The sequence below is a fragment of the Sesamum indicum genome, linkage group LG3 (assembly GCF_026168435.1).
Source record: "Sesamum indicum cultivar Baizhima isolate 11 linkage group LG3, ASM2616843v1, whole genome shotgun sequence".
Taxonomy (NCBI): Eukaryota; Viridiplantae; Streptophyta; class Magnoliopsida; order Lamiales; family Pedaliaceae; genus Sesamum; species Sesamum indicum.
In genome coordinates this window covers 23,708,268-23,733,859 of record NC_142659.1, presented here as the reverse complement: position 1 = coordinate 23,733,859, position 25,592 = coordinate 23,708,268, and the positions used below count along the sequence as shown (strand labels likewise).

The 25,592-nt window shown below is 31.9% G+C and overlaps 1 protein-coding gene across 1 annotated transcript in view; it reads right to left on the bottom strand.

Annotated features, from left to right (window-relative positions):
• The window catches only part of LOC105158630 (uncharacterized), a 32,133-nt gene extending 9,578 nt beyond the window's left edge, over nucleotides 1–22,555 (bottom strand). The window contains exon 1 of the mRNA XM_011075442.3: nucleotides 22,012–22,555. Within this exon, the coding sequence (XP_011073744.1) occupies nucleotides 22,012–22,356 (345 nt within the window). The 5' untranslated portion in view covers nucleotides 22,357–22,555. The remainder of the gene's footprint in view (nucleotides 1–22,011) is intronic.
• Between the last annotated feature and the right edge of the window lie 3,037 nt (nucleotides 22,556–25,592).

Sequence of the window (25,592 nt, the reverse complement as noted above, 5' to 3'; positions counted from 1 at the left end):
AGTGTAAACTTATTCTGACCAAAAATAAATGAGGCACTGTTTCAAAATATCTCAAAGCACCACAAAAACTTCTAAAACAAATCAAGACAAACATTGTCCATGTTTTGGCCCATCTCCAAACACAACGTAGGATTTTCAGTTTACCCAAAACTTATCTTTCATCTTTATGTATCTTTCTATTATAGGTAAATAATATATATCTAAATTAAATCAACTATCATTATTAACGTGAATATTATACCATGTTAATATAATAACAAGTAATAAAAAACTAGTGACACCATTATTAATACAAAACCGACACCTGAAGTAGACTATTGGTCTAAAAATTGGTCACCCAAATGCATCTGTCCCATAATATATCACATCAACCATTTCCTAGCCACCATCCAAACACATTTCATTAATCTTGGGTTCGGTAGTACAATATCCTAAAAATGCATTACTTCAAAATATCATTCTTGTAACACCAAAGTGATTCCAAGTAGCGCGCTAAAGCTCTCTCACAAATACTAAAAAAGGGCTAACTCTTAGTGCTATGTGGAAAGTCATCGTGCATGTATGGTTGCTATATTAAAAGAAATGCCCAATCACCAATCCAAACTCTATTTAAATGGCACTACACACTAATCTCCATTTCTTTCGGACATCAAAACTAATGTTAGGACTACTTTTGTCCAAAAAATGTACTCCTCTTGTGCTATTAACCACTTTATTTTTAGAAACATTTGAATAATCCTAAAAAATAGTCCCTTTATTCCAAAATTATAGGCTAGTAACATGTCAACTTGACTATTTCCCTACTTGCAATAAAATCACAAACTCAATTTTTTTTCAACCTAATTCAACAGGTTAATACAGTTAAGATGTAAAGTTTTAGTAATATCTAAAGCTATAATCATATTGAGCTTGTTTCAAGTATCAAATAGTGTCACTTTGTACCACGGAAAGAGAGCAATTATATTGAGATGGAGCATGTAGGACATTTGTCAATACTTGAAGTTGATTAATACAAAAGTTTTCAAGAAATTAATACCACTTCCTCATAAAGATATTTGAGAATTTGAATATTCTTGTAATAAATAGATGAACTCAACTATACTTGATTTACCACTTTTTGCAACATAAACCAAAGAAAACGATGTTTACTAGTAAATAAAATGCTTAACCACACACATTTATCAAGATCATGGAGGAAGTTAACATTTCCCAATTCAACCGGTTACATACTTTAAATTGAATTGAACAAACTTAAAAAATGTGTTTTGTTTTTAACACTCTATATTCTGTTAATAGATTTTATTCCTACCGTCACATTTGAAAGTTCGTGTTTTAATTGGAACTGACATATGGGAGACGAATGAGTGAAACTTATGGCCATTCGCCATTACCAATTAGAGTGGGACACACCCTTTGAGAAGAAAGTTGCCAAAGATATCTACTATGAATTTTCTTAAGAAAAAGGAGGTATCATACACGCAAATTCTCTCGAGGTGCATTTGGATTGATGGATTTAGGTTTAGAGAAGAATTTGGAGAAAGAATTTGAAGTAATTTCAGTGGACAAGAATTTAAAATCCATCAATATTCAACAAAATATAGTTTAAAATTAGAATTGAAGGATTCAACCCTACCATTATAGCATGTGTTTCGCCATTTTTCAATCAAATGCAACCTGAGGGTCAAATGTAGTATAATTCATTTGGTGCTAGATCCCCAATCACAACTTTAAGCGAAAGTCCACAATGTCCTTTTTTTCATGTATTAATTTTCAAGTTTAGGCATTTCCAAATTATGATTTGCTTATTCTTCTATTTTGTCCTTGGAATAGTTCATAGCTAATGTTTTAGTAACGCAATTAGTTTACAATACATCGCTATTTTTTAAAGCCTTTTTGCTTATTTTGGTAAATATCGATTATAATCATTACATTGTCACTCTTGCTATTCTTCTGTCAATATATTTTTCTTTCTAATTTTCTTGATCGATTGGTGATACTAATGGTTAGTTAATTTTAGGGAGGACATTAATTTTTTGGAAAGATCTTGTATTAAAATAATTCTATTTGTATCATAAGATACTATAATTATTGTTACTTAAATTTTAATACCAATTGATATGAATCATAAATTTGTCTATATGGTATAATATTGTGCATACTCTTATTCAACCTCCTACATCATTGCATTCTTATTACAATATCAATTCTTTTTCCCTGTTTAGGTTGGATGGTGCATTTTGTTCTCAAATTCCTATATAATACTATTAATATCAAGCCAATTAGAATCTAACTCTTTTAAGTTTCTCAAAAAGTACTTCTAATTTAATAAAATTTATAATTTTTTATTTAATTTTATGGTTTTAGTTTTGATATTGTCTGCTATTTATTCCAAAATTCTAGCTTAATATTTGACTTATTAACTACATGTGCATTTAAAATGTTTTGTCAAACATCCTATGTGTACTAGTAGGTTTTAGTTTTTTTAAAAATATCCAAAATATATTTCAGCATATCAATCCTTTGAAAAATTATTCTCCTTTTGTATTTTATTTTACTTGATGCTATCATTCGATTTAAACTTAAATTTAGCTAATTTAGAGGAATTAAGACTACCAAGTAATTTATTTCTCTAATGGAACTCTGTATTTTAGTTGCAACTAATTCTTATTCATTATTACAAAGTATTCAAATAAGGGTATGGTATCATGGAAGTCATATTTTATGTTTGGTATAAATAGTTGGGTGTGTGTGTGTGTGTGATAGACGTTTCATGAAATGCTCCTTATTCTATTAAGAATTATATTTACACCACTGGGGTTACAAAAGGCTTACACTCCGAATCGGAAACTTATGAAAAAGCATGAATCCCCAATTCGGTGAAAAATAAGTAAGATATTATCACTTATGAACAACGACAACATCCTTAAACCTAAAGGTACGCCTATATCTAACAACAATATTTGTAATACATAAGAAAAATAAAGTGTCATATTTCCAACAATGCATATCTTAATTAATACAAAAATAACTCTTTAAAATTCAAATCATAATCGGCTAGGACATTTATTAAACCACATGTTTATATGCAACATAAAATATAGATATAACTTAGAAACATCTATATGTTGAGAAAATATACGCAGTAATTCGACATGAATATATAGTTATTTTTATGTATAACATACATCAAAGGTGCTTCATACGATATGTGTATATATAGCTTTACTTGTTAATATAGTATACTTCTTATACAATATATATTCAAGTATTTTTGTATGCATCTTATTGATTTTTTTTGCTTATTATTCATATTCTTTATGTTATGTATTTTATATCATAAATATGTTTTTGTATTTTGTATTAGAGAATTATGTTTTTGTGGTGTATAAAGTTCTTTCATATATGCGCATCTATATTTTTATATTCTATACATTCATATATTTTTATAAATTTTTCAAATTTAATTTTGTATAAATAATCATCTTTTTAACTGTGTAGATATAGATGTTCATATAATTTCATAATTCATTATATATATTTTTATTTATTACACATTTTATGCATAAATATATAATGTAAGTATGAGATATCAAATTCAAAAAATTATTCCAACTTGAAAAAATTAGTTTATGTCAACAAAAATGCAGATCACTAAGTATCACAAAAACAACTCTTGCATTTTTTTATTAATTATAAGTACCTCCATCTACATATCAAATAAACTTAAAATATACACTTTCGTTTGTAAAGAATAATCAAATTCAGGATAACCACAAATAGAAAGAGAAAATTGAAAGTTCACATGAATTATTTGTTGCAATCCTAAAGGAGAAAGATATAAAATTGAGCAAACCTCAAGAAATATAAATGCAACTTTTTATCTAATAATGAATTCTTTATAATTGCGACAAACCTCATATGTCGTATATATAATTTAACTCCCTAAATTACTTCAAGTTTTAGTACTGCACTTTATAAAATTTACTATAATAAAAATTTTGGACATTCTATATCATACATAAGAATGAAAACAACGAGGCATACATGTATGTACTATTTAACATGCAAGCATAATAAAGGATAGATCTTATTTTCCTTGAGGGAGGTCATAGGCCATTATCTTATCTATCACAATTAACTTTATAGGATTTGGCAACCATTTCATAAGTTCTTTACTAGTAGAGGCACACATGGCACAAAGTGTGAATGTAATAGGTTAGATTTTGTTATACACTTACACGCATAAGATAATACGCATCTAAATTAATCTTAAGACCCATGTAGGTGCATCAAAATACACAAAACATACACAGCAAGAACTTGTATGTTATATTATGCATCTGAAATACAACCAATTTAATCTCGTACACCTCATAAAATATTCATAATGTTGTTATATTTTGACATCTAGTAACTTTATCACCACCGAAGATACATCTACACTTGAATCATGACCCTGCAAAAAAATGAGTGGTTGCATTCTATATTTACTGTAGCACTAAATGCTTGTTGCATAAAAGTTGCACCCAAGCAATAAGGGGCTCTAATCAAGTAATCACTTAACACCTCTTTCATTACAAAAATGTAGAAAAAATAGAACAATCTTAGGGGTACATTAAAGACCTTTCCATGTTGCAACTTTTTTCTTGTTTTTCCTTTTCTTTTTTTATTTCTAGCAATCACACATATGAAGACAACTATCACAAATCTAATCAATACCCCTGCACTTCTTACCGAAACAACTAGCCAAATATAATGGTACTTCATATCTTTAAAAAGGGTCTATAAGTTGGTTTAGTAAGCTTCACTAACAACTTGCATAATCGTATGTGGTTGAGCCTATTATAATTAGATATCACTCCCTAGCCTTGTTTTAGGCCAACAAGTGCAAGGTTTGCATTTAAAGGCCAAAATTCAACCCGTGACAAATCATAAACAACACAAGTTAATGAATCCTACAATGTTACAGAATAAAGATTAGTCGTACCCAAATTATCAAGCCATGTTTTTTACTTTGAGAATGTGTTCATTACTTATGGAAAATTGCGCAAGTCATTATGGTGAACCGCTACTCATAAATATATGGAGGATAGTGTTTCCTTATGTATAAGTTTTCAAATTTTTTTCTACTTATGATTCGAATTTAAAATTTTCTTACTTAGACATGAGAGAGTTCTACGATCTATTGAGAAATATCCATTCAACTTTATGTTGTTATAGGATGGTGCCACACTAGTTTGTAGCTATGCCGACGACTATCCCACTATCAACCTATTTAGCATGAACTCATAGCTACATTTCAAATGACCCTTAAAATACTTCTTATAAGTTAAAACATATATGATACACTACTAGTAGGAATCAAGCAGTTATTAGTTATTAAAAAACTAAAGAGTTCTCTTGATAACATCATTTAGTTCTTTAGATGGTTCTCTGGTGGTTGGCACTCCTCATTTTCTTTTTTTCTCTTCCATAAATTAGAATTTGACGTGGGCATAGGAGCAGGTTTCAATGTTGTCTTACTTTACTTTGTCATATTCTCCCACTAATTCCTTATTTTTTTATTCCCCCGAAGGTATTGCCTTGCCAATGTTACTATGGCTAACTAATTTCACTACCATGTGGCCATTGGCTAGGTAGGTTTCTGTATATACTATTGTAAGTAGCTTTATCTCAATGAATTTAACTTTTCCACCATAATAACGAATGCTACCTCATAGACTAGTTCAATTATGAACGCATCAATCTATTATTCAAGTGGTTGTTAGTAGGAAAGACAACAGATCAAGTTTGGTGTAGTTTAGCTAAAACCCGAGAACTAACTTGCCTGGGACCCAGTTCAACAGGCTAAACCGCTAAACCTGACTAGAATTTTTAAAATATATGTTTATAGAATATTACTGCCTTCTTTATAAATTTGAGACAAAAATATTATTGAAAAAATTAACATATTTTTTATAAATTTATATATGGATATGTACACTCTAGAATATTAGAACTTTCAAAACACATTCAGGAATTAAAAGAAAAAGAAGCTTCCACGCCCCACCGTTCCTGAGATTATGAAGGAATGGAGTAAACAAACTACCCATTCATTAGCGAGTGAGAACCCAGTTAAAAAGCCTGTAAGCGAAGATAATTTATGTATTACATTAAGACTTAAAACTATCATTATTTTAATTTGTAAAACTATTCTTTTTGTGTACTATAAGTATAAACAAAATATACATTTTCTTTCATATATTTATAAATTTTCTCTATAAAAATTCATATAGAAAACATAAAACTATTAAAAAACCTAGGTCGAGTCCAGGTCCAAAACACAAAGCCTCGGACACGCTTTTAGACCTAATTATGGCTCATGAGTTAATGGGACGTACATGATAGATCTGGATGAGAAAAGTATTCTTCTCTTGTTGGATTTTTAGAAAGATACTTTGTACACATTACCCCCTGAATTTTTGAAGATGAATATCGCAACGCTTTCTACTCTCTATCTCAATTCCCATCACTCCACTCAGGACTCCAGAATCTCATGTAAGTCACCAAAATAAAATCATTATCCTCAACCACAAGAATGTTTCCTTCATCATTAATGGACCCAATCTCTCTAACAACAATCCATTGGTCTCATCTATCCCATCCAAAAGATAAGGTCAATGTATCATGCCATATCATTACCTCGAAAGGTCACTCAATCATCTCTACTCCAACGTAGTTCTTCTTTTCGAATACAATGCACAAATATACTAATTGGCAAGAAAAAAACTGTCTTTGTACCGCATACCTAAATTTTATTTACTTAATTGCTCAAATACACTTCAAGTTCCTAAACAACCGGATGAAGTACAAGTGAGCTTAGTGATAGAAAATGTTAATTTATGGTCAAAATTCTAATAACCAGCTCTCATTCAGACAATGATTTAACAAAATTAAAAATAGAACCCCAATTATTTCTTTGAAAGACAATGCTCTTTACCTAATACTCTTGAGGTCCTTTGTCAGATTGTAATAAGCATTCCAAAATGTCCCGCTTTGAAGTCAATATCTACTTACCTCATTATGAAAATTACAAGCCTTTCACAACTCCACATCTTGCTCTATATATTTGGATTTATGTCAAAACACTCTGGTTGTAGAGGGAAAAAAGCAACTATAAGCAAGGGTATGTACATGTGCGTTTCCCAACTAGTGTTAATGAACTCCAAATTTTTTTGGTACTTGTAATATATATTTGGTGGCTTGATCTCATTACCCACAACCTAAATTCAAGATGCTGCACCCTCATCCATTTACATGTCCTAACATAGCTAAAAACCTCACATTATTTACTATTAATTTCCCTTGTGTTTCTCTCGCATACAGGGTTTGGGTCCATCATTGACAAACAAACATCTTTTCAATTTGTCTTTTGAACTTGAGACTAATTCAAAGTTAGAAAGACAATCGCAAAGCAAGATTTTGTAGGCTCTACAACACTTTCCTGTTAAGAAAACCCCTCATCACACTCAGGTGTGATGATTTCTTATAGATTACTCTTAGATTACCTCAACTTGGGCTGTGTAGACATTCTGACACCAATAGGAAGTTTGTGCATTGGACAATGTATTTTATTTAAATATATTTTACAATATATTTAATTCATTTAAATTATTTATTGAGTTCAAATATATTACAATAAATTATACTTATCTATAAAATATATTAACTTAAATATAAAAACACTAAACAGTACATAAAGCTTTTAAAAATTAAAATTCTAGACTTAAAAAAAAAATACAAATTTAATATACTAAAATTAATTTTTAAATTAAAAAAAATCTTCTACATGAGATAAAAAGTTAGTTATAATAATTATATGTTATTAACTGAAATATATTTTAATAATTTTTTTTATGAAATATACTAATTAAATATAAAAAAGCAACAAATAATATTAATATTTAAATTAAATAATTAAATTATTTAATATTTAAAATCTGAAAAAAAATATATTTACTCTATTTTTAGAAAATAATTTTCTTTTGTCTTCTTCTCCGTCAGTGGCATGTTGGGGGCAGTCACGGCCTGGGTGACGGGGGGGATGTCTCCCTGGATTTAGCCGGCGCCCCCTTCTGCTCCCCTTTTGCAGCGCCCTCACCATCGCCCTTTGTACAGAAGGGCAAAGGTGACGTCGCTAAAAACAATCTGGACGATGGTTGTTTAAACGATGGCAACTTATCAAGCAACTCAATCTTTCCCCACCAATGTCGCAATATTCTAATCCATCCTCATAACCAATGGACTTGCTCATGCTCGAGCTATCGACTAAAAAAATTAATCATCCCATCCAAGGCAGTCAACTATACTTCCGTCCTAGGTCCTAACAACAATATGGCTCAATCTTATTCATTTTTTCAAAATTGTATCGAATGCTACAAATAAACCTAACTTCGTGATGGCTTCACTATTGGCCCCAATGATTCCATAGATTACAACATTGAATAAAACGCGGACATTATAAATCCACTTAAAAATCTGCATACCATATGTTGCATCATTCTAACGGAACATTTCATCTTTGTTTTCTATCTTTTTCACGACTTCTTTACCATCTTTGTATCAATTAGAACTCGAGAGTGTTCTCACACTAGAAATTTGCAGAATAGGTCAGAACTCAATAAAAAAATGACATGGATAATGTTTGCCATTATTTTAAATTGGAGCTCAAGTTTATAGTACTACTACTCTTCAACAATTACAGTGACAAGAAATATGGAAGAATGCAAGCAACTCCCTGTGATATGCAAATGAGCAAATTACCCCTTTATGAAAAGACAAATAGCAATTTACCTTTCTGGGTTTAAATAATTACCTCCCTCTATTTTGTTTTTAAATGAAGCAATCTACTTCTACGTAGGAAGGTAAATTGCTTCTATTTAAAAAGTATAGGAAATAAGTTGCTATGTTTTTTTTTTCATAGAAGGGCTATTCGCTCATTTTCAATATCATATGGACGCAAATTGTTATTTACCCAAAAGAAATATTACATTCATTGATGTTCCATTCCTTTCTAGTTGCTTCATGCATTTAAGAGATCAAGGACAATGTTGTTGAAGTTTTTACTCGTCTCTCTAATTGTCACCTCTAAAATCTCTCCAAAAAATTTCATTTGAAATCAGACAGAGACGTATAATCCATCATGGATTCTTCCAATTTGAAGCTTTAGAAGTTGACATCCTTAAAAGAAATTAAAATAAAATTTATGCGTGAAATATGTGATCCTCATATACAATTTTGATCCTCATATATTGCCGCTATTCCGTTTTCAATCCTTAAACATATTGAAGTTCTATTTTGATTTTTCAACTTTTAAAACATTAATAACTTCGATCCTTAGACCTAATTAATGACCATTTTGCCCTTTCAAAAAAAACATATCATTCAACTATCTTTTGCCTATACTCATGATCAGACCCAACATGCTCCCGAAAATATGGCTGAAAAAAGTCCGTAAAATCAAAAATTCGAAATACCCCAGAAACAAAGAAAAAATATCACTAAAAGAATTATAATATTTAACTACGAGTAATTATTATGGTTAATCACAATAGCTGAAATAAATAATTATTGACTAGCCACACAACGATTGTTGGCCATGGTTATTACAAAAGTGGCTAAAACATTTAACATGGCTGAATGTTTTGACCACGGTTCTCAATCATGACAAATAATTAATGATGGAAAAGCTCAATTTTGTTTAGTAATAGTTAATAGTAGTCATTTACTCTGACCATTAATATTGTAGACAATAATATTTTTTTTCAAAAGCATGTTGGGTTTGATTATAAGTATTGAGAAAAGATAGTTGGACTACATATTTTCTTTCAAATGGCAAAATGATCATCAACCAGGCCTAAGGACAAAAATTGTTAATCTTTTAAAAATTGAAGGACTAACATAGAACTTCATATTTAGAGACTGAAAACGAATTAGAAGCAATATATGAGGATTAAAACTGTAAATTTTTTTGTGAAAGCAACACGTTCTGTCGCCCACCATCTCATCTACCTATACCTATTCACTCGCACACATACACTTTACACAAACACACTCAAACACACACGCCCACACACATTTACACATAGAGAATTGCGGAACCGAAAGCAAGTATGAAATTTTTATTTTAATTTATATAATTATATAATTAAATTAATCTATTTGCTAGATACTATTTATATTGTCCGATGTATATTTAACCGAAGAATTTTATGAGTTTGATTATTTTAAATTGGTGTTGAATCAAGTATCCCATTTGACTTAAATAAAATGTTATGGTGGGTTAATTAAATTATTAAATTTGTTAGATTTAATCATTATTATGGTCAATTTATTCAATTCCATCAAACCTATTAACCAAATGCTTAGTTATATGAATTGGTATTTACTTAAATTATATAACAGCCAAGGATTGATAAAAAATTAATAAAAATATTCAAAAATTATATTTAAGAAATACTAGAAGATTATATTAGACAAATAATATGGTTGTTAAAATAAAAAAAATGAGATATTGTGATAATTTTATTTAGGAATGTTATTAAAAATGATAGTTTTAAAAATATATGGGGTTTAATTTAATAAATTCTTATGAGTTAGTTGATAAATTAAATATATACTTGAGAATTTTAGAAAGTATGGCTATTTAAAAGAAAATGAAACAAAGGTTTGAAATGAAATGTTAAAACATTGGTGATAAACGTACAAATATTATATAATATTTTATTTAGAATTTATGATATTCTCAACATATTGATTATACATATAATATTTTATTATAGGACATGCGGACAAAATAGAGGGTTAAATAGTTCCTTATGTCTATTGAAGCATTTTGATATTTGAGAAAAGTATAACTAAATGATTTATACATATAAATATATTTACATTTGTGGTATTAAATATATTGATTGCTTATATATTTGATAGTGAATTTGAAATTATATCTATATATGTGGATATAGTATAGTCATTTTTTATATATTTTATTATGGACTATTTATTATGTTACCTTAATATCGATGAAATTGTTATTACGTATTATACGTGGTTATATTATAAGGACGTAAGATAATTGATTAAGTGGTCGTATAATTAATTAGTGAATGAAATCGAATGAAAAATTTACTGATGAGAAAATAATTATTAAAATAGAATTGAATGGTGAAAACAAATAATATTATTGTTGTGAATCGTAATAAAAATGGCTTACCTAACTGGAAGGAGGTATACTACAATAGCTTATGATGATATGATCCATGACAAGCTGCGTGTTTTCATTGATCAGTAACGATTTGGCATATCATACAAGCTGTACGTTATGTAATATGATCGGTGATGGAATTTATCATACAAACTGTGTCCTGTGTAATATTAATGTTGCTGGGGCATCATACAAGTTGTGTCCTGTGCAATATTAATATTGTTGGTGCATCATACGAGTTATGTCGTGTGATACCAAGTAAGAAAAAGTATTATGATTCAGATGAGAATGACAACCGATAAAGCCAGAGTGATGCACTCCAGTTTTATTAAGCAGGACCCTAAAAAAATAAACTAAAATGTCACTATTATATCAAAAAACTGATATATGATTATGAGCGTTTGTGATTTCTTATATCCACTTGTATTATTTGATGAATATTGGTTAGTCTATATGATCATATTATGTTTGACTCGCAACATGTATTTGTATATATAGATTGCTTGGCTTTATTTACAGAGTAGGAAGCTCACCCTTGGCCACGCACTTTTCAAGAAATAAATAACTCTTACTAGCTCTTGGAGTTTGATCCGTACCCTTATTGTGAATAGATGGGTCAACCATACTATGAGAATATTAAATATGCTAATCTCGGATCGATTCGCAATAAAATCTTGTACAACTGGTTATTGCGTTGTTTTCTTCCAAGATTTTATAAACGAGGAGGTCTGGGGACAATAAATATTATCTTTTGAATATACCTATTATCTCATGAGACGTTTATATGTTACATTAATAATCAAAATTATCTTATAAAAGGGATTGTAATACGAAAAGTATATGATAATTAGGTACAATGATGTAGGGGATGTTGCAATTAGGTGGTTCTAGAGCAAGTCTACGTTTCTAGGGTTGACTATAAGATGTGTCTAATGACAAATTGGTTAATGTAGAATGAATTCTCAAGGTGCAAGTGCTGACCCAATACTTAGAGTCAACAGATTCCATAAAAGGCTCAATGGCACCTGTGGATGCAGTTGGGGAGGGGGGGTTTGTTGGCCGAGAGGATGCCACCAAAGTATGCAGTGATCTTTCAGGCACAAACACAGTTACTTGCACAAGCGCATGAACCTACTCCAGCCCCAGTGCTGGCACCAGTAATTTCTATGATTGGCCGTAATTACGAAAGAATCAGAAAGATGGGATCTATTAAATTTGAAAGTACCATAAACTCAGAGATTACTGAGGTATGGTGGAAAAAGGCCAAGAACACGACGAACTTAGTAGATCGCACCCCAAAGAATCGACTTAAGTATGTAGTCTCTTCATCTATGGTGAATGCACTGATTGGGTGGAGGTTAGTAGAGAAGAGATATGAGCCAAGAGAGATAACTTGGCTGAATTTCAATAAAAATTTGATGGCATATACATACCTAAGATGTACCGAGATAAGAAGGATGGAATTCCTAAATTTAATTAGTGGCAGAATATCAACATCATTTTGTCGCATTACTTTAAAGAAGAGATCGACGATCCCAAGTTCTTTTACTCCATTCAAAAGGTCTTTTCCGTCGGACGACTCGTAGGAGGTGAGAAGGGCCCTTACTCCGTCCCACACAGTGTATTACTATCGGCCCTACCAAGGCAACATCTACCTACACAAGCTCGCCAACTATGCACCAGAAGCAAGTGCGGCACAGAAGGATCATTGTTATTGTTTTGAGCTGGGACAACGACCAGATACTAGGGTCTTGACGTTAGAACTATGAATTTCAAAACTCTTGTTGAGTCAGCCCTACGAACGGGAATAAGGTGACCATAGACAAGAAGAAATGGGAAGAAAAGAGTAAGTCAGCACATACAATAGGGGAGATGAGTAGGTCGACTAAGAGAGGAACCGATCGTCCATTTTCTGCAAAAAGTGGCAACTTTTCGACTGCCTTTCGAGGAAGTAGCAAGCCAAGGTTTAGGCGACCAATGAGCTTCATTAGAGATTCAATTTACCACAGTTCATCTACCATAGGAGTGGGACAACGTTATAGCAGGAAGTCAGCTTTCACTTCGAGTTATTCTATTTGTAGGAAATGACATTTGGGATAATATTGGGAACCAGGTCCTATACCCAAAATTTATTATGATTGCGGAGGTAGGGGACACATGTCCATGGATGTCCTAGTTAAGACTGCAAATTTAGGTAGCAATGCTTTCAATGGAACCTAAAGCCAAAGTAGTGTTGGAAGAGGTGGCAAAAGAGCTGATACAGGCAGAGGCTGAGGCTGAGGCTGAGGCTGAGGCTGAGCACAAGTCACTCAAGGGCATACCTAAACAAGGATATATAACATGACTAGGGAGGAAGCCCTAACTTCCGTGATATGAAGTACAATCTTGTTATTTGACACTGAAGCTAATGTTTCCATTGATCCTGGCTCTACTCATCAGAACTTGCATCTAAAATACGGACGAGAATAGTCCTTTAGAAAATAATTTGATGGTTATTTTTCTGTGAGAAGCGTTTTTGTAGTGCATAGTGCTAGAAAAGGAGGTTAGTGTGAATTGAAAGTGATGGATATGAAGGAGTTGGTGTAATTTTGAGGACGTTAGTGAAGTTGACTGTTATGAAAAGGAAATGATGATTGAGTCTCCTAAAAAATCAAAAGTAATGTTTGTAGGCATCGTCAGGTAATGACGGTTCGTATATACCAACAGTAGATACCAGACGATTGATACCAAAAAGATATCAAGCATATCTAACCCTTGTGATAGATCCCGAAAAGGTTAATTCCACGTGGGAAGAGATCCCTATAATGAGAGACTTCCCTGAAACTTCGCCTATAAAACTCTCCTAAGAGGTGCCCCGATTTCTATTGCACTGTATAGAATAACCACAGTGGAATTACACAAGCTTAAAAAGCAAATAGAAGAATTGTTGAAAAAAAGATTTATCACTACTTCACTGTGGCGAGCACTTTTACTATTTTTGAAAACGAAAGATGATAGTATAGGATTTTGAGTCGATCAATGCCAATTAAATCAGGTACAGTAAGGAATAAATATCCATTGCCAAGAATTAATGACCTACTTGACCATTTAAAGGAAGCTACAACATTTTCAAAGATCGATTTGCGATCAACGTATTGGCAGTTGAGTATAGCAGAGAAAGATATGCCAATACAGCTTTTCATACCTATTAAGGTCACTATAAGCTCCTAGTGACCTTAGGATTGGCTCGATATTACACGAGTTCTATTGAGGGGGTTTTCCATAATTGTTGGTCCTTTGATAAAATAATGATGAAGGGAATATCATTTCAATGGACTGAACAACGCCAAAAACAAAGCTTTCATAACTTGAAGAAAAGATTGACCTCCACTAAATGTTTGTTTTTGCCATCTGTGGCAGTGGATATGTGGTTTATACAAATGCCTCTCAACAGGCTTTGGAATGTATATTAATGCAAATGGAAAGGTAATTGCTTATGCATCTCGCAAGCTAAGAACTATCCCACACATGATCTGGAGTCGTCGACGATGCATGTATTAAAGATTTAGAGACATTATTTTGTATGGAGAAAAATTTCAGATCTCCACTCACCATAAAAATTTGAAATATATCTTAATGAGGAAGGAATTGAATTTAAGACAAACGAGATGGATAGAAGTTATTAAAGGATAATGGTTACACTATTGATTTTCATCTGGAGACAATACACGTGATAACAGATGCTTTGACTAGAAAGAGTTCAATATATTCTCCAATTTGAGGAGTCAACAATCAAATATTACTATTGGAAATGAAATCTATGAATAAAAAATTGGAGATTGATCAGGTAACAGGTTTGTTAGCAGCCTTGCAACTTAAGTCAGACTTTGTAAATTAGATCAGATAAGCACAGGCTTGAGATCCTTTCTTGTTACGAATGATGGAAAGAATGAAACAGCGTAAGAGATCAAATTTTCCAACAAGTGGTAATGGAATGATGGTAAATGGGAAACGAGTTTGTATCCCCGACTCCACTTAGTTTCACCCAAGCTTCATCCTGGTCATGGATAGATCACCCAGGTTTGGATCCATAAGCAGTGACAATTGCCCTATGAAGACTCGCTTTCGCTACGGCTCCGGTGGGTTCCCTTAAGCCACTGCCTATGAGTCGCAGCCTCATTCTTCAACAGACACGCGGTCCTCAATTAACATAGATCCTCCCACTGCTTGAGAGCTTACGGTTTCATGTTCTATTTCACTCCCCGATGGTATTACGAGAAGAGATTTTGCGAGAAGCTTATAATATGTGATGCATCCTGATACTGTAAAGATGTCTAAAAATTTAAGACCTTACTACTAGTGACAGACAATGAAGAAGAATGTGGTTGAATTTGTAGCTAAATGTATTACATGTCAGCAAGTAAAAGTAGAACATTATGCACCAACAGGTAAACTTCGACCTTTATCTACAAATAGAATGAAAGTGAGAAAAAATCACTACAGATTTTGGTGTAGGGTTACCACGTACACTCAAGAAGCATTACGCTATTTGAATAATTGTGGATAAATTGGCGAAATCTGCTCATTTCTTGCCCACACAACTATGATTCTCTCGATAAATTAGCTGAGTTGTATGTTTTCGAAATTGTGGGATTACATGTGCGCCTATATCTATTGTGTCATATAGCACAAAATTACATTTAAATCTGCATTTCATCCTTAGACAGACGAGCAGCAAGAAAAAATGAATCAAACCTCGAAAAATAAGATAAGAGCTTGTATCATGGAGTTTAAAGGCAACTGGGATCATCACTTACCTCTAATGGAGTTTGCATGTAATAATAATTCTCATTCTAGTGTCAATATCGCCCCATACGAAACTTTATATAGAGAGGTCGCAGTTCAACCCATTGGGATATTCAGGGATTTCGTCAACTAGAAGGTTTCTAAATTGGTGCCGCAAACAATAGAGAAGATATAAGTAGCTAAGAAGTGTTTGAAAGCAGTCCAAGATCAACCGAAAAGTTATATTGATAAGCACCATAAGTAGATGGAATATGATAAGATTTTCCTGAAAGTATCTCCATGAAAGAAATGAGATTTGGCAAGTAAGAAAAAATGAACCCGAGACCTATTGAGTCGTATGAAATTATTGAAAGAATACCACTAGTGTACCTACTAGCATTATTAACAGAGTTGTCATAAATACATGATATCTCATGTTTCGATGCTACAACGATATCAATTTGATCCTGGTCATATTATCCGTCAAGCAGAGATAGGGATCTCTAAGAAGTGAGTATATCTTGAGAGCCAACAGAAATTTTGGACAAAAGCATAAAAAAATTAAAAAATAAAAAAACACCAATAGTAAAAATAGAATGGAATCGTCATTCTTGGAGAAGCGACTTGGGAGGTTGAGGTGTATGACAAAACTATCACTATCTATTAATCAGGTAAGTCAATTAAATTTCAGGTATAAAATTTATTAGGAGCATAGACTAATTGATAACTATTAAAAAAATTTAAATTTAACTTTAAATAAAATTACAGGACACAATTGAAATATAATAAAACTCAAATGGAGTAAATCGGAGCACATTATAATATTTAAAAATAAATTATATTAATTAAATAATTAGACAAAAGGTAATGATAGTCCTCTACAAAATTAAATAAAATAAAAAAATTAAAATTAAAATAGTAGGGGGGTAGGGGGCAGCACATGCTGCCACCCACGCCACACCGCACACCTTACACAAAAACACAATTCACACTCACACTCAAACACACACGCCCATCCACATCTACACAGACAATTGCAGAACTGAAAGCAAGTATGAAATTTTGATTTTAATTTATTTATGTAATTATAAAACTAAATTAGTCTAACTAAATGTTATTTATATTTCTCGATATACCAGAGAATTTTATAAATTTGACTATCTAATTGGTTTTGAAATAAGTATCCCATTTGACTTAAAAATATGTTATAGTTGGTTAATTAAATTATTACATCTGCTAGATTTAACCATTATTATAGTTAATTTATTCATTTTCATGAAACCTATTAACCAAATAGATAATTACATGTATTAGTGTTTAGTTGAATTATATAAATATTCAAAAATTATATTTAAGAAATATTAAAAAATTATATTCAAGAAATATTATGGTATGTTAAAAAGAAAAATGAGGTTCTCCTAATAATTTGATTTATGAATGTTATTAAGAACGATAGTTGTAAAGATACAAGTGATCTATTTAATAAATTTTAATGAATTGATTGATAAATTAAATATATACTTGATAATTTTAAAAAGTGTAGCTATTTAAAAGAAAATAAAAAATACATTTTAACTTCAGTATTACGAATATTATATAATATTTTATTTAGAATTTATGATATTCTCAATATATCTATTATTCGTATAATATTTTATTACAGGACGTGACCAGAAAATAGACAGTTACTTGTGTTTATTGAATCATTTTAAGATTTGAACTAAATATAGCTAATTGATTGTATATGTATTCTTAGTTATGTGTAGCATTATTTATATTGGTTCTTTATATATTTGATATTGAACTTATACTTATATCTATATATGTGAATATAATATATTGGTTATTTATATATTTAACTGTAGACTATTTATTGGATTACCTTGACCTCGCTGAAATTATTATCACGTGTTAAATGTGATTGTATCATAAGGACGTTACATAAATAATTATATGATCATATAGTTGATTGATGAATGAAATCGAGTGGGAAAGTTATTGACAAGAAGATAATTATTGAATAGAATTCGACAATGAAGATATTGATATTGTTGTGGTGAATTGGAGTAAAAAATAGCTATATCTTATGAGGATATAATTAATGACAAGCTATATGTTGTCATTGATCAGTTGAGATGATGTGACATAATCATACAAGCTGCAAACTGTTATATGATATAACTGATAATGAGGATATCATAGAAACTGTATGTCGTGCGATATCAAATAAAAAAAATATTGTGACTAAGATGAAAATAATAGCCGGCAAAGCAATTGAGTAAAGTACTCCAATTAAATAAACTAACATGTCACTATTATGTTAGAAATAGATATATGATTATACGCATTTGCGATTTCATATATTTATTGGTATTATTTGAATATAGGTTGGCTAATATGAGTTATTTGATTTGCAACTACATATATACTGAGTAGGACACTTACACTTTGCGACATAATTTTCAGGAAATAAATCATATCGACTAGTCATTGGATTTGGGCTATGCCATTATTATGAATAAGTGGATCAACAATGATATTTGAAGCCAATATTTTTGTTATGAAAATAACAATATGCCAATCTCGAGCCGGTTTGTATTTAAAATCTTGTGCAACTGATTGTTGCGTTATTTTCCGTTGGGATTTTATAAGGAGGACATCTGATGAAAGTAAATTCAAATATGCCTATTATCTCATGAAACATTATATATTATATTGATGATTATCTTAAGAGAGTATATGATAACTAGTGCTAGTTAGGTATAATGTTGTACGCGGTGTTGCACTATAGGTCTATCTATATTAGAATTTCTTTAACAATGTTCATATCATAAGTACAAACTAATTATTCTACGAACGTTATGACCTAAAACCCCGCTATATTGTCTAGATCAAGGTAATCTTAATGGCATAGCTCATAGATACATTTTATTTGCTAGTCTCTACGATGCTGCCTTCAGTAAAAAACTAATCTTCGGCTCTAGACTTGTTTGGGCCTCTAAATGTCAAATGGTGGCAGCACATGGGCCACATCTTTTTGCAACATAGTTGTTAAAGTGCACAATACAGTTCGTGCCTTTTCAAAGCACAACTCATATTTACAAAAATAAATCATATATTCTATTTATCATTATCTTTTAACATCAATAATGCAAAAACAATTAAATATTGTTAAAAGATTGATTAAGCTATATGTATATATCAGTATATTTGTACTCGACATTTTTTGTAGATATATCAATCATATCTATACCGTTGCAACATGGTACCCATCTCACCCCACTAACTTCCACCCCTTCCCACTGCTAGCCTCTGCCATCCACTACCTTATTACACACCCATCCACTACCTTATTACACACACCCACAAACCTCTTCATCTCCCTGCTACACCACTTTGTGTAGTGCGCCGCACGCAAAATTCCATGCAGTGCTTCTGTTTGCATCACTATGTAGCTCATGTATCCTTTGATCAACTGTAGCATTCACTTCGCTTCCCCATTTTTTCTTTAGCGCAGCCTTCACATGCCCAGACTCACGAGGCATCTCCCTAGACCCTGGATTCGACTGTCACATAACCTTAACTTCCCTTGTTTTACTCTCGACCCAACCACAAATGTAGGGCTTGTTTTTTAGCGCCATTAGTAAAAGCATTCCATTAGTAATTATTGTAATAATTCCTTCAATTTTGAACTACTAAGTTCAGATGAGACAAGCTACTTTACAAAGACACAATCCTTTTTGTTGTTTATTTAAGCCCAAGGAGTACATATACTACAGAACCTTCGATCTATTTTTTAATCAATTGCATAGAGAATTCTCTTACATGTCCCAAAATAATCAAAGATCGCTTATGGATACCTCCTTCTTAACACAGCTACACATATCTCAAACGTCTTTAGCGAACTTGCTCCCACTTGGGATACGATGATAAAGTGTTCAAAATATCCAAAACTCAACAGATAATGAGCTCGATTGCTCTAAGGCTTTCCAAGCATCAAGACCAAGTAATGCAATCAAAATCCATCTTTGCCTCATTGACCTGATGCGCATTTCTATTCCCTGCAAAAACTCACCAACACAACTATACATATGTGACTATATGTTACATATGCGATAAGGAGATCTAGATACCTTAAAAGCTATGTTGCATACTATTCTCATTAACAAGTTGACTTGAAGGCCGACTCACCCTTACGATTATGGAAAGGAAATCAAAATAGTTACAATAAAAGAAAAAGACAGTATGAAGCACGCATGAAGTCAAAAGTCACATTAAAAACTCTTTGGAAACTCCGTACTTGACCAATCAAGGCGAAGAAGTAGTAAAAGAACACAACATTTTCAATTACAGGTTTGTATCTCAAAAACCATAAAACCAATCTATTAAAAGAAAATACTACCATGGGTTGACTTCATTGTAAATTTACAATGCATGGTAGACTTACCACTGAGAAGTTACAATCTCTTATATGCCTTATGGCAAAATTTCATTCTGGATATTCTATGGTTCCCCACGTCATCATCCGCATTTTATGTACGTCCAAATACAGACAACTTTCACCACTATTTAAGAGAACCCCGATTGAGCATAGATCTCTAATAATTATCATGATTCATTTTCCTTGTGTCTATACAGCAGACAGGATATCTCAGAAACCCAAAAAAAGAAATTGATAAATTGCATTTTCATTATTCTCTTCCTTCTAGTCTTCATTTCCAAATTTTCCTAGTTGCAGTTCATACTAGGAAAACGTTGGCTACAGTACCATGAAATATGGCTATAACCATTGGCAAGAAGTGTTATCATCTCATCTCTGCTTGTGAGTCACACACTGTTAGTTGATCCTACGTCTGTCTACCAACAAAAGAGTTACATGTCATAAGGGATTAGAAAATCTTGAATTCTTTATGTTAGAAAGTAATCCAAGATTATTTCAACAATGAAAACACTAATGTTTTGTGATGTTTGTGAATCTGCCAGGCATAAGAAAACTCCTTATCATCTAATCCATAGTAAAAGTGTTTATATTTCTAAGACCATTCATTGGTTTGGATTAGTCCAACAGTTTCCTCATTCATAAATAGTGCATTTCGCTCTCAACATTAATTGTTGCTATGCAAATGATGCATACCTAATGTCATGCTAAAGTTGAAGTGTTAAGAACCATATATAATAGTCCAGAAGATGTCAAAAAGCATCCAATAATCATAGGTTATCCTTCAGACTAGTAGTCTCAATACTGCTTCACACAAATGTTTATCGAAGAGGACACATAAGCGTTACTAGGGAAGTTGCTCGGCCTCTCATGTTTAGCACGAATATCCCTAAAGCTTACTATGTAAATGCAATACCTCCAATCACATATCCAATAAGATCACATGCTTCTTAGAACTTAAAAGTTGCCTGCAAATAATTAAAAGTGCTAGTTCCCATCTGAGATTTATTTGTAAGATAAATAACGAAACCTTGGCCACAAAGCTCTGAAGCATAATTTCATTGGAATATTCAATTACATGAATGGTATAATCCTCACCATCCTCATCCTCATTAATAGAAAAGTTCGCTTCGGTGGGGATGTCTACTCTCATAGAGACAAGATCCTACCTCTTCAAGGTGAGAAGATTTGCCTAGTAATAGCAACTCCAACTTGTAGGGTACTAAGACATGACGATCAAGGGAGAAGTTATGAAAAATATGCAAATGTCTATGTTGATATTTATGAGTAGAATGCAGAAACAGCGCATGACGGAGATCAAGCATTCAGTAAAAATGGGACATCTCCAGCCTAATGGAGTGATTTCTTCTTTTCCTGTTCATTTTCTACGTTTTATCATGGTTAATGAACTGATTCAAGAACAGAACAGAGACAACTGTTGAACTCCAAACATCAAATTGCAAAGCAGTAAGAAATCCACAAGAAAACAGGCATGCTAAACTAATTTGCTGAACATATATATAAACAAATTAAATAAGCAATTGAGGAGAACAATAGAATTAGGAACCTTGGGAGCCCAAATGTCATCACTGGAAGCAACAGCAAGCCATCCTCGCGAGACCAAACGACCTAGTGCCACGCTGCGTGCGTCGAGTTTGCTCAGTATCATTGTCATGATTCCTGAACCAAACAACCCCAATGGGTCCTGCTTCTCCTCCTCCTCCGCCTCCGCCATCTCCACCTCCTCCTCGCGTCTGGTTTCGTCGTCATCAGTATGCCCGCCAGCCGTACGCCATTTCCCTCCAGAAGAAGAGGAAAACAAAAGAAAACTCGACGGCCCATCTTCCTCTTCCCCACCGCTCGCCTTTCTCTTGCCACGTTTACCCAACTCTTGAATTTTGGCATCAGACATCGAGCCCAAAAAACCAAAAACAGAGTTCAGCAGAAGTGGCTGTGAAATTTTTTAACGACTTTTCATCTGATCTCACTGGCCCCCACTCTTGTCTCTGTACGCTAGAGAGAGAAACTTAAGGGAGAAAGTTTACGAAACAACCAACAGAAGCCCATTTTCATCGTCTATATAAATACCCCACCCCCGCCCCCCCGGTAGCTGTGAGCTTGCATTTGAATCTCCGAGGTATCATGTATTACTATGCAACGCACCCCACCACCCCATCCTTACGTAAGAGGAAACTTAGCCACACAAAAGTTTATGCCGTGGCAGCCAAACATGGACAATGTGTGTGCGCTGGCTCCTCAAAGACCAACTACAGAACGAAACGTGTCCTACACACCATCCGCCACGAGAGCCGATCGTAGATAATACTTGGCCGTTTCTCTGTTTTACGCGGGTTAAAATTTGTTATCTAATATTATTTCTAAACATTTAAGAAAAAAACTAGTATTTAATTTTATATTATTAAAAAACTAATTAAAGAATAAATAAACAAAAAAAAAATCGATATTTACTAACAAAAAATTTGAATTGGATGCTGACCGTTAACACCACGTTTCATTTTGATTGGTTGATGGAGGAGGTTCGGGGGGAAACCCGACCCGAGAAGAAGACATAGTCATACGTAGGTAGGGTCTGAGTTTGGATCACAATATTTGTGACACGTGGAGATCGTGGGGCCGAGGTTTGAGGTCAAAAGGAAAAAACAAAAGAGAATCAAATATAGAGAAACAAAAGAAGAAGCAACCAGAAAACTAGGCGGAGAAAAAAAGAGGGAAAATCAAAAGGGAGAACATTACCAACCTCTAACTCCTGCTCTTGATCCCACCACTGAAAGCGACCTCATCATCTTATCCATCAAAATATATTTCTTTTTTTTTTCTTTTTTTTTTGTATATATGTTGGCAATGAGTGTTGTGTGTGTGTGTCTCTGAATTGGGCTTGATGTGTAAAGTTGAATTTGTATGTGTGAATTGGGTTAGTGAATCCTCTATAAATTAATATTTTATATATTAATAATTTTTTTAAAATAGTAAAATCTTTCGGTTCTAATTTAAGTTTTTGTAAAAAATCATCAAATTCGATAAGATAATAAGATAATAATTTTTTGGAAATTTTCTTTATAAATACTAGGTCCCATTAAAACTCTAAATTAATAATTCATAAATATTACAATTATAAATATTATAGTAATTTGCTAAAATATGAAGTCCGTAATGCTTTACGCATTTGATCATTCATGGATGATGCTGCGATGCCTTTTAGATGAGAAGACATGGTTGGGTATTATGAATTATTTTATTTTTATATTGAGATTTATATTAGTACATATAAAAAAGGTGATAGAGTCTATGGTGTGTAGAGAACGCATAGGATCGGCGTTGCTAGGACGTGGGCGCTGCGTGGCGCTCCTGAAACCGCTCATCTCAATTTGTGGCAAAAACCTTCATTATGTTTGGATTAATATTTTGAATGTTTTTGTTTTGGTGTTTTGGAGATAAAGAGAGAAAAATATAAATAAGTAAGTATGTGTTTTGAGATAGATAGTATGTTTGGATTTGTCTTTTGAGATATATGATATGTTTGGATTTGTGTTTTGATATAATATAAAATAGTGTAAAATAAGTGATGTAAGTTTGATGTTGGGATTTAGAAGACAGGAGTTACTGTTCATTGTCAAATCATGTCTTTGAATATATATATTTCGTAATATATATATGTATGTATATAATATTTTGTTTGTTAGTGAAATATAATATATATATTTATGTTAAGAGAAGAATAAAAAATAATAAAAAAAGTAATAAAATAAAATAAATTACAATTGCACAGCTAGTGGAGGTGTGCAAAACACAAAACCAAACATAGCCCTTCATTCTCTGATACCTCACTCTTGAGTTTATTTGAGTCTAAGTTATATTTTCTAGTTAGTTTTCTACTTCTTTTATTTTTGGGAGAATTACACCTTTTCAGCGATTTGGTACGAATGTACGTAGATCATTATAGTTTGTAAAGCTATATCTAATATTTTTAAAATTTATTTTTATCTAACAAATAAATCTTTTATTAGTTAAAATTAACTGAATTTATCGATATTAATGCAGAAACTGAATAGAAATTGATATTTACTCTTACTTGACTTAAAATTGACTTATTACAAGTCAAAAAAAAATTTCGGACTAAACGATTTATTTGATCTGCTATAAATCAGTAGTACGTCAAGTGGGGTAAAAGTAATTTTTTAAAATTTTTTTGTTAATATCAACAAATTCGATAAATTTTGACTAATAGTGGATTTATTTATTAAACAGAAGCAAATTTGAAGGGTGTCAAATGTAATTTTTAATCATAAAGGGTTTATGTGTAATTACACTAAATTTAGGAAAGGGGATTATGATTATCTTTTTTGTGTGTGTTTTATTTGTAGGGAAAGGGGTTTGGATTTTTCCCTATTTTGTGTTAAAGTATTTGATATTGAATTTGGATATCTAAAATGAATATAATTGCTTTAATCTTACGGTCTTCAATTTTGGTTTAAAGCAAATAAAAGTTTGCATCACTGGTAAAATTAAGATTTCACAACTGAAAAATTGAGGGTTTGAGTTGCACGAACAATATATATAATATAATATTTAATTATAGTTAATTGCTGACATGGTTAATTATCAATGGCCACAAATAGTCATTTATCTCCGCCTCACAACGGTTGTTGGCAGTGGCTTGCAATGGTGGCTAAAATATTTGTCATGGCTAATATTTTACCATGACTATTAGCTGTGGTAAACAATTTTTTCATGATGGAAAAGCTAGTTTTATGCATCAATTTTATTTAATCATAATTAATAATAGTTATGTACCATATTTTTAGTTATAGCCATTAAAATTACAGGCAGTAGTAATTTTATTTTAGTAGAATATGGATGTGTAGTGTACTTTAATATTAGTGTCTTGTTTCGTTGTTTTTTTAATATGTTCGTTCAGTTAGAAATATCGAATTAGTATTTGAGTTTGAATATATTGAATGATGTCACCATGTTATGAATCTTACTGGGCAAATAAATTATCTCGGTTTAGAATGTACTTTCACTTAAGATGATTTCGAGATAAAGGAAAAATTCAAAAGTATTAGATACAATAAAAGAATATATATCTAACGTTTAGGACTGTGTATTTATCTATATTAGTCTTATCGC